Below are 11,591 nucleotides of genomic sequence, written 5' to 3' on the forward strand. Positions count from 1 at the left end.
TCATTTTAGGTTCTCCGATGTAAGAATATGCTACATTCCTTACCCTTACATTATGGTAAATTAAATATTTTGGGGTGTGGGACTGTTAATTGGTCAGCACGGGACATTTGATGAGTAATGTAATGTGCGTCTTTCACTGTTTTGTAGTGTTTTATAGACAAATGACTGATTGAGAAAACAATCAGCAGATTAAGCACCAACGAAAATAACTTTAACGCTAGTTGCAGCCCTACACTCCACAGCCCCAAAGTTCAAAGCAACATCACCTTCGCTCTGATATGGGTCACCACTGACGGTGGAAATCCACGTGTTACAGATCGTCTGTTGGTCGTTGAAAAACGTACCGGTAAAGTTGTGGTTAGTGGTCATGGAAGTCGGGAAAAAGAAAAACATTCTGAGGTGTCCTTGAGCAAGACATTTTATTCCTGCAGGGAGATGCAGTGATATTGCACGGACACTGCTGTGTCCTGTGCTAGTACCTGCTAATGCCTACTTTGTGGTTGAATACACACAAGGTCCATTAGAACACGCACTGCACCTTCCTTTTGGCTGCAGTTACATAATTTGCCTCCATTACATCTGTTCCAGCATGAACCAGCTGTTAGCACAGTTAGACGAGAAAGTGCTTACCTCGCCAACAAAATTACCACTATTATAATAAGCCAAAAGACACTAAAAGCCTCTCCTACCCTTCTACTGCCTCCTAGCTGACCTTTTTTAAACCCCAAAAGATATTGCTGTGATGGCAAAGCAGTATCTGATGTTGGGAGACCCCTCCAATGTTATCTGACCTAATTATATGTCTCAGCACCCTTAACTGAATGTCAGTTCATTAGAGCCGCAATTATTAGTCAACTACTCAATTAGTTGATTAACAGACAATAAATTGGCGACTACTTAAATCAAATAATCCTTTTAGTCACTTTTTAAGCAAAAATGCCAAACATCTGATGGTTTCAGGTTCTCAAATGTGGGAGTTTAACGTATTTCCTTTTCTTATATTATAGTCAACTGAATCTCTGAGCTTTGGACTTTCAATAAGAGAAAAGAGATTTGACCACTACACCTTGGGCTCTAGGAAACTGTGCCAGGCATTTTTCAGTGTTTTGTGGTGTTTTATAGGCCAAATGATTAACCAATAAAATAATCCACCGATTAATCGATAATGAAAATAACTTAGGTATGCACTGTGGAGTTTCAACTAAGATTTATTTTATCTAGTACACTCTTTTTAAATTTCATGATTACCACATATACAAAATCATCAAGACACCTGCTCAGACTATATTTACCAGGCTTTTGAAAAAGTCAAATCAGCCTGTACTAAAGTGAAACTAATGTTGTTAAAAAAAAAAAAAAAAAGTCTCAACAACACTGAGCAGTGGGTGAAACATGTTTCAAAACCTGCATATGTATGTTTACCACTGAGTTGAAGTCTCAGTTGAGTAAGTTTCAGTGCAGCAGTAAAAGGTCAGGGTACAGGATCCAGACTAGATTAACTGATAATTTCTTTTTCTCTTTCTCTTTCTTTGTTTTAGGTCTTAGAAAATTAAGTTTCAAAAGTAGCAGCACCAGTAAGTGTAAATGCCATGCTTTCAATAGCTGCTGATCTCCACACTAACACTGTAGCGACATTGTGTTGGTGACCCTTTCAAGCTAAAGCAAGTATGCAGATGTGTAAATATTTAACATACGAACAGGATGTCACTGACATTTCTATGGCTGGGTCTGTGGGCATGTAATTGTACTGTGTTGATAGCAGTACTAAGCATATCTAAGCCTCTAGACATGTAATTACTCTCTCTAACAGGAAAACTAGTGGGACTTTGAAACCCGTTTTTCTGGCTACTGCTTGGCATCCGAGTTCACCAGGTGTAGGATTTAGCGGGTGTGAACGCAGCCGCCTACAAGACAAATTGAGCAATTTTCAGACAAGCAGTAATTTCCTATTAATTCACCGAGGGACTAAAAAGATTCTGACTTAGTTTTAGTTTCAGTTTAGATATCTTTATAAGTGTTAAGACCCTATATACGCCAATGTTTTGTTCTCAAAAACTAAAGCAAAGGCTCTTTAGGCGAAGAATGTTATCTCAGCGTTGGCTGAAAAGCAGCAGTAGTAGTAACAATGCTACTTTCAGGATTTAGCACCTTGTGTGCTTATAACACCATGGCACCATCCACATTTATTCTTCAACTGAAATGCCAGATTATGCAATTACAAAAATAATCACGGGCTGTCCTAATTCTCTGCCACAACAGAAACCTCAAAATGAAATGCTAATCTGTGAGGACCGCCAATGTGGAAACAACTGCCTGGGATGTCTGCTCTGTAGAAGTTGCCTTTGTTGCAATTATGCTTTTGCTCTTGAGGTTTAATATAATTGAAAGGAACCTCAAAAACTGCCACCACAATGCTGATCTGATGTACCATTTCCAACAAAGCATGTGCACCTGATCACAATACGAGGTAAAATCCTGAAAACCCCAATACTAACACTGCAATCTATTTTCTAATCATGGTGGCTGCAAGTTCTGCAAAATTGGAAAATGAACAAAAACAAGTTACTAAAATACTGACAAAGCAGCTGAAACAGTAGGAAGCAAGCATCTATGGGAGGTCAGAGGAAACCATGATGACTCAAGTGTGACAATGACAAGCTAGAAAATTGTATATATGTTAAGAGTGTGCGTAACACTGCTTCCAGTGTTTGAGGAAGAATTGTCTAGGAGGGGGGTCAAATGGGCCCATTAGCCCTTTAATAGTGAGTCACTGCTCCATCCACGTCGGACATAAGCAAAACTATGAGAACTACAAACCCAGGAAGTGCTATAAAATAATATGGAAATGTTATGAGAATCAATATTAGACTAATTTTGTTTTGTAGATCATACTGGTGAAAAACAGGGCGATCAAACAGGTTGTTTTACCAGGTCTTAACTGTCCCACTGACAAATATTTTATTGGTATCTAACTTGGGTGTCATCTTAAAATAACTTCAAACTTCATCTGAATCCAGAAAACCAGAATAATTCACATTTAGTGATTCCAATGTGGATTTATATTTAGTCGTAAATGCTATGTTGTTTTTCACTAAGGGAAATTATGGCAAATTTCTGGTGAATTGCAGATTACAATCTCAGACGAAGATAGCAGATACTATATAATGCTAATCAACTAATGTAGCTTGCTAAATTAAGATAATATGGTGGTTTATAAAGGGTTTTACAGATAGAAGTTGGTCTTATTGTGGCTACGGACTTAGTAGATCCACAATTATTACTATTTCAGATACCATAGAGTGCGTATAACTTTTCAACAGTTGTTCATGACGCCAAGCATCACTTAAATTTTGAGCGGAATCAAGATACACTGTGGATGAGGAGCTGGCATACAGCTATTAAGAAATAGTCATGATTTCAGTCCTCATAGGCTGGATGTCCATGTAGCGTTTCTCTCTGGCAGAACAGCGCAAGCAGGGCGCTGGGGAGCATCAAAAAAGCACTGTGCATGGGTTTTGTTTCTATGACAACAATTTCTGGACAACATATCACCACCACCACTGTATGACAGACTAGCAGCGCCTCTTTGCTTTCTATTACTATTTGTTTATTAATTTTTGACATTTTCAGCTAGAAGCACTCAGAGCAGCAGCACATAAAAGGCGGCGCGCTCTGAAAAAAAGACGCTAGGTGCAGCGCTTTTTCTGTAGGCGGCCGCATGCAGCCTCAGACACTTGTTCCTCATTGGGAACAATTGAAACAAGGCGCTGCTGCTCTGAAAAAACCCCTCGGCCAAACACCCATAAACTTTACAGAACAGCTGAGAGATTCAACTGTTATTTACTAACCATTAGTGTTGGCTACAGGTCAGTACGTGACTGTTAACTAGCTAAGACGTACAGGGCTGGAAAATGACGCTAACACTGGATCACTAATGCTCACCTCTCAACCAACAAACTCACCACTCTGCTGGTCTTTTTGAACAACAAAGAGATACTATCTATTTGCCATCTTTTTAAATATCTAAAAAATACAGAGAGAGATTCTCTCCCTAACATACCCTTTGTAGCCAAGTATTAGGGATGCCACTTTTTCAAATAATCAGGTTCAAAGAATTCGAACTAGCACACAATGCTTTCGAACTTCGAATGTGATCTATATACCGTGTTGACTCCCACCAAACACCCCACGCGGCAAACTACTCTAAATGGTCATTCGCGCTTATAGACAGTCATTACAGTTCGAATATTTATATTCTTTGCCACTTTCAAATGAATGTTTGAATTTCCATCAAAAAGTGATAGCTCTACCGCGTAAAAAAAAACAAAACAAAAAAAAACACCAAGTAACAGCCAACAGTTTCATTTTGTAGTTTAGCTAACTTACAAAATTTCCGTGAATAACTACAGATGATAAAATCTAAAAATGAGGAGGCTGCTAAAAGCATCTATTATGCTCTTGATTTCATGGCAACGACTGGGTGCGAGGAGGGTGTAGTGACAGGACATTTGATCTTTTAAGAGGATCAATAACACAATGGCGCACTCTGGCTAACAGCCTACATTTCTGAGATTCAAAGTACTACCAGACTCAGTTTTTTTCTTGAATCTCCAACTCCTGGACAACTTCGGCATGTCTCATCTTTTACATGGATCTCTTTATAACAACGGGTTGCCCAATCGCCCTCCCCCATGCCTCCCATCTCAACTGCCTCCAGTGTTGCTGTCAAAATCTCACCTCTCTGCCAGAGGACATAGCCTTGGCCTGCCGAGAATGTGGCAGCACCACACTATCTCCAAAGTGCCACATTTAACTGCCCCCCTAAACAAGCATGCGTCTGAAAGCTTCACACAACTGGCACTGCTAAACCCATGCATACATAAAAGTTTGTCCATTTGTACACAATCTCTATGGCCTTTTATCAAGTTCTGCTATTTTCAGAAACTAGTTTCACAGATAGCATCCATACACACCCTTTTTTTCCTCTCATTCCTCCCTTGTGTTAGCTACATTACTTCTCAGATCTTTTATAATACCATTCCAAATTAAAGTAATTCCTCTGAAGCCATCTGAAGCACTCATGCGCAATTATGATAAGTGGGATAAGGTTGTACAGAAAAAACATAATGTAGCCATTTCATCCAGTTATGTTGGAAACATTATGGTAATAATAATGACCTAACTGACATGTTTTAAGTACATTTTCTTATTACTGCATGCCTTGCTTTGCTTACTGGTTTACTCAACAGTAGTGGGCTTTTATCTTTGCAGCTCCTGCAATAATATTAAAGCTCATATGTAATATAAAGTCACTCAATAAACCACATTCACAAAAGCAATAAACTACGCTTGTTTGGGTTTGTTCATATAGAAACACCTCTGCCTGATGCAGCTGATAACTACATAAACTATGCGCATGCAGGTATCAGGATCTCACTAACTAACTCTTCCTTTCGAGTTAATAATGTGCTCATCAGTCAAAAGCCATGATGTAGTCTGTTAATGAAACCGTATATTGTCGGAGCCTCAGCGGCACATGGTTTCCGATCCATGGATCAACTTCTAGTGTCAATGTTTTGGATGTGGATTCTTGACTGAACATCTAACGATGAGCAGTGAACTCAATTTGGATATAGTTACACTGTCAAACAAGCCGAACCCGAATAGGTTCTCAATGGCTATAAACACACAGCCTAAACTTAGTACAAACAACTCTACGCTGTATATGGAGAGAGCTGTCATTCCACTCCAAAAACGCCATTCCTATAAGCATACAACTGCTCAATAATGATCACTAAGGTGTCTACCATCACCAGGGATTCAGAAGAACCTCTACGGCAGGATTTAATGCAGATTTATAGATTTAATAAAAAGTATCACATATAGTGGTTATGGTAATCCAAGAAAATAAGGGTCTTCAAGTTGAATGTTTGACTGCAGCACCAAAGCAGTCGACTTGTAAAAGTTAAAGTGCTTCTTCATTAACAGAATAAGGCTGTTGACTTTCAATATTTTTCTTAATGTCCTCCAAAACTATTAAAAACACCAGAATGAATGTATCATACTAAAAGTACCGTTTGTGTATCCAAAGGCTGTTATGTCTTATCCTCTGTGTCATAGAGCTCTGTTATTGTCCAGAAACTATTAAAAACACATCAGTGAGCCTCACTGTTGAACTGGTTGACATGTTCCTTCATTACCACTAACACACGAACACACACACACACACACACACACACACAAAAAGAAAGAAAAAAGAAAAAGAAAAGAAAAACCAATACATACATTCGTGAGGTGTTTTTAAGAGTACGGAAGCCACAAAGTGTTGAGAAACAAATTAACAAATTTTTAGGCGTGGTTAATCTCTTCATGATATTTACTGACCATTTGGATATGTTGAATAACAGCAGCCTTATCTTTTAAGTTTTTAAAGTATGTTTTCATAAGCTCACATGTCAGCGTTAGAAAAGGTTGTCAGGCGAGCTCTGCTGGTAAACCTTTACCAGTTATGTCTGCTATTTTTAGCTTGGACTCTAATAATGTTGATTCATACTGCCTGAAAAACTGTAATTGTTGTTGCATGACAAACGTGAAACTAGACAAGGTTGACTTTGCTTGATAATTTGCCACAATAGGGATGAGATATGGTTAATTGGTGATCAATTAAACAACTTGCATACCTTGGGGAACTATGCAAGCGGTTTTCCACATGACACAAAGAGCCCAATTAAAAAGGTGTGTTGATAACTTTAATATACGTTCACCCAAGATAAATTAAGCACCTGCACCTTATCACCCAAGACGTTCACTGTGGCTGTTACAGTGAACTGACTGAGCCTATCACTCAAACATGAATATGTACATAAACACCTTCTGAAATTAAAACCCAATAACTAATCTTGTTCCTCTACTTTAGATACTTAATGGTTTAAGCTTCATCTAACTTGTCCAGCAGGCAAGATGCATAGAATTACTGTGTTAATTTTTTTTGGCCATTTGTTGAATATCAACCAGCCACACAAGAGCAGCCATATTGTTTTGTGTTTTTTGATTTCAATGATTTTAATTCAAATAACAATTATCTTGGGGAAAAAAAAGGCCTGTTACGACTGTTAAAAGTTTTCATCAAGGAAAAGTGCATTATCTTCTCTAGAAGCTATTCATTAATTGATCAATTACATATCATCAACACAGCCGACAATCAATGAAGGAAACTGCTTTACATCTGCATCTCTATGACAGAACACAGCTTCAAAATACTACAACCCAGAGAAAGCTTTCAGTTGGAGTTATCTGATTACAAGCCATTAAATTTCCTATGCACATCCTGAACCAGGAGTACAATAGAGCGTTGAGGTTTTTTTTCCCCCCTTTTGATCATTTTGCTAAGTGCTAACAAAGCTAAAGGCTGAATTACTAGCTATTCCAAATACAACCATATGAGAAGCTACTTTCATATCTAACCCCCTCCACCCCTCTCACAAGTCCCTTTTGCACAAACACGTCTAAACAGTTTCTGTCCCACTGCACAAAAGACTGCACCTGTCATTTATCTGACAAATTCTCCTGCGTTTAAGGGAAATGTTCTTTGCAACCTGTGTTGTTCCCATCAATATGACGTTTTACTTACAGACTTCGATAACGAGATATGGGGATTCGGTAATGCTTACCCACCGTTTAGTGTTTAAGCACACATTTTGTTTTGCCTTGTCCATAATTTTGATTTGTTGCGAGTCAATAGCTTACCCATCATACTTGAACTGAAAACTAGAGCAAATTTGTGTGAGCCAACAGAACAGCCACCACAGCCGTGATTTCAAACTCAGTCTGTCGCTGGTGGGCCAAAAAATATCCTGCTGGAATTTGGTCAAAGCACCTTATTGGTCATGTTTACTACAGGGTTCAGGAGCGTGGAGGCCTGTATTGCCATGCCACAACTGTGTTATTATGCAACATTAACACAATTCTGCTAGGACAAATATTAAATGATGCGACAGAATGTTCACAGTAATGGGTTAGCGCTCTCAAGCGAGCTTCAAGTTCATTTTAATATCATACAGACATGAACCGAAACCAATATGAGCCTGAGGGAAGGAAACCCACATTTATCAACTTAGAAACCATTCACAAAAGGTTAGCAGTAATGTTAAGTTAATGTAATTTAAAGAAAAGTGGGCTAAAATATGTGAGAATCCTGGTGTGGTTGGTGAAATATGTCAAAGGGGAAGTAAACACTGAGAAATATTTTCTAACAGATAAGTCAAATATGCATCTGTTTGAAAATAATCATGTTACATAGTGAGCAGTGTGATGTTAACCCGTGTCAGTTAATATTGACAGTTGTCAGTTAGGAAACATGACCGGCTGTTCTCAGCTGCTGTTGTTAATGCCAGGGGGGAGAATTCATTACACACCCTGAGAGCCTTTTTGCCCATGCGCTGCAAGTGAAATTACTTTTTTCTCTCTCTTTTTTTTTTTTTAAATCTTCCAAAAAGGGCAGGGCATTTCCACCTGTTTTGATAGATGAATGGATAAATGAGGTACAGACGGTAATGAACGATTTTATACCCCTCTGTACCCCTCGGTTTAAATGTTATGGTAGCTTAGCTCGTATCAGCACTCTGAAATCACCATGTACAGCCATCAAGTTTACACACGTGTGGGTGCTTAAATTATAGATTTCTGTTTGTAATTAATAGATATTAAGCACAAGGTGGTAAATGTAAACATCATGGACACAAATTAAATCTGACAGCAGTACCAACTGCCAGCTAAGATCTGTTCAACAGAGAACTGCTGTTCACACAATGGATATCATTTGACTAAACCCAAATAGCACAGTCAAATTTACAAACCTCGTATGAAAAACAACTATCTCAATAACCAAATTTTAACCACATCCTCTTCAATCAAGTTCCTTGCCACATGCCTAAAACCTGGTCTGAGCAGACATCTTCAAGCCTCTGACAAGCAGGTAGCAGGGACAAAGGGATGTGCGATTAAGTGTAGATGTTGGAGGGGGATGTATTATTTCAATCCGATTTCAGCTGCCGTCTTGCCTGACGGCCCACTGTTGCTGGGCGCTTGCAAACAGCACGGATGAGCAGGGGTTTCGGATCAAGGGCTGCGTACACTTTTAGTGCAACTGCACCAAAGGGCTGACAGTGCGTACAGCACCACAGACCAGACTCAGCAGCCTCAAATGTCTGTATGTCACGTGCTACATGAGACATAGTTCTGATCATATCGTCAGTCAAGCAAGCCTGGCAGCACATGGATGATGCCTGGCATGATGAACACCTGGTAATGTTTGGGGGGGAAAAAAATGGCAAGCCAGATATTCTGCATGTAGCTGCATCACAACCTGCCACTGTAGCCCTCATTAAGATACCTAAGATTTTCTGAAAGGTTCAGAGGACGTTAACTTCTTGGTACGATGCAAGTGTAGGCATAGGTTTAAAATGAAATGCAAATGAAGGCACCGCATGCTTGCTTCGGTGGCATCGTGGAGCCACTGAGTTGTAGCGTGTTTGCAGAAATCTCAAGCTCTACAGTCATGTTGCACTTAGCCTCCACGGTAAGTCACAGGTTTGAGAGGAAGCACGCCTCCATCTCCCTCTATGGCTGCAGAGCATGCACAAAAGATTCATCCATTCGACAGGCAAACAAACACTAGCTTCTTAAGCTCTTTGTAAATGTGGTTACCTGGGCTCGGGAAGGATGATTTTCTTACTCGCCCGCGCCGCTGGAGTAGATTTGCTCTTCTCCATCGCCATCAAATAACTGACATCGGCGAGCACTGCTTCGAGGTCCGCCATCTTTCGACCCTGGGACGACCAAATCAGTAGAATAACCGGGCTAGGGGTGGGTTTCGTTTTAGGGAATTAAAAAATAACGTCCTACACCAGATACGAGCAACATCAAGGGGCCAGCTGGGCGGGCGGCAGGGCTGACCATCGACGGGAACCGTGTCGTTGTCTCCGGCTGCGGTCTGTTCACTTCGCCTCAAACTACCGTCATTGTCAAAGAAAAAAGGAAATTCGGGAGGGAAGACATTGGCTGACAGGTTACTCAAGAAAGTACGGTCACAGGGCGCGACGGTTCACCGTCCTCGTAAGCCCATTTGGTGCAAAAATGCAGGTTTCTGGGAGGAAACGGCTGCTGAGATCTGGTTTTGAGGACAGTACCTCCTCGCTTTAGAATAACGTGGTAAGTCTCACGGAGATGGGCAGTGCACCAGATGCTGGATCTGGAAACAGCTGTCAAATCCCACAGGTCTCCGGGGACTTTTCTGCTCCTCTCGATGGAAATGTGTGTCCAAACGACTGGTGTGTCTCCAGTGCGGCATGGGTTTCGGGGATTTTCCTCAAAACGTAAACACCGTGCGGTCGAAAAAAAAAAAAAAATGTTCTGATTTCAGCGGCCACACGGAGAAAAATGTGACCGGCCCCTTCCCTGCCTCGGCGGCAACAGAAGCCAAGCGTTACGGTCACAAAACACGTGTAGCTGGTCCTCTTGGTCCCGAACGACAGTCACCGAGACACTGAGCGGGGAGGACGCTGGGCGACAGGTTGAAATGTAAACCAGCAGGGTGATAGGTCGTCGTCCTTAATATATCTCGGCTGGTGCGACAAAAATGCAAGTCTCTCGGGCGCGTTTTGGCACGAATAAAAACCACACGAGCACAGGTTAAGGATGAGCCAGTAGTCCCGATCTGCCTTCCCTAAAATCCACACACCGCTGTTGTTTATGTTTCCGTCGTTGCTGCTGGCTGGCTTCCTGTATAGGCTGCAATGTTCCTCCTTATCGGGTCAATCAATCACACACACACACACACACACACACACACACACATTAAAAAAAAAAAAAAAAAAAAATGTCGCCCGAAAAGATGTGGACAAACACTTTAGGAAGGTTAAGCACCAAATCCAGTCCAAGCAAGGGGGTGCAATCGACCGATCCCAAGCCCAATCCACGCGCCCGAAAGCTAACTCGCTTCTAGCCTGCTGGCAATATCGATATTCGGGTTCGTCCGCTAGTTAGCTACCACGCTAGCTAGCAAAATGAAACCTGCTAGCCAATGGGCTAACTAACGATTAACGTATGGAGAGATTAATACAACCATACATCCAGCGGGGATTATTTCAGCTCAGCTCGGACACGCCGAAATGCCACGGTTGCCAGTAGCAAACGCGGGCACCAGCTGCCACTAACAGTAACACTGGCTCGATTTCAGGCAGCGATGTATTTAATAAGCTAACGGCTGCGAGTAAACTGGTTGCTCGTATTGGGGAAGTCTTGCAGCGTCTCCGGAAAAAGCGGTCTTCGAGAGTCCAACGGAGTCAAAAATTGTGACAAAAACGCACAAAATAATCCATAGTTGCCTGTTGAGTTACCCCGAGCGTTGGGGGGGCGACCCTCCTCGCCTGGAGACCCAGCACACAGCTACTAACTGTGGGCTGATGGTGACGCTGATGGTGGTGGTGGTGGTGGTGGTGAAGGAGGGGGAGGGAGCGCTGCTGGGAGATGGAGATCGGCTGGCCAGCGGTAGTTTTTGCTGCTTCTTCGCCGACTGCTCTTCCCCTGCGCCG

The 11,591-nt window shown here is 41.4% G+C and overlaps 1 protein-coding gene across 1 annotated transcript in view; it reads right to left on the bottom strand.

The window, feature by feature from the left end:
• Positions 1–11,588, bottom strand: part of grk3 (G protein-coupled receptor kinase 3) — a 63,574-nt gene extending 51,986 nt beyond the window's left edge. The window contains exons 1-2 of the mRNA XM_040156707.1: positions 10,188–11,588; positions 9,706–10,010 (exon numbers count right to left, since the gene is read on the bottom strand). Coding sequence (XP_040012641.1) covers positions 9,706–9,818 — 113 coding nt within the window. The 5' untranslated portion in view covers positions 9,819–10,010; positions 10,188–11,588. The remainder of the gene's footprint in view (positions 1–9,705; positions 10,011–10,187) is intronic.
• Positions 11,589–11,591: the final 3 nt, after the last annotated feature.

This window comes from Xiphias gladius, chromosome 20 (genome assembly GCF_016859285.1).
Source record: "Xiphias gladius isolate SHS-SW01 ecotype Sanya breed wild chromosome 20, ASM1685928v1, whole genome shotgun sequence".
Taxonomy (NCBI): Eukaryota; Metazoa; Chordata; class Actinopteri; order Istiophoriformes; family Xiphiidae; genus Xiphias; species Xiphias gladius.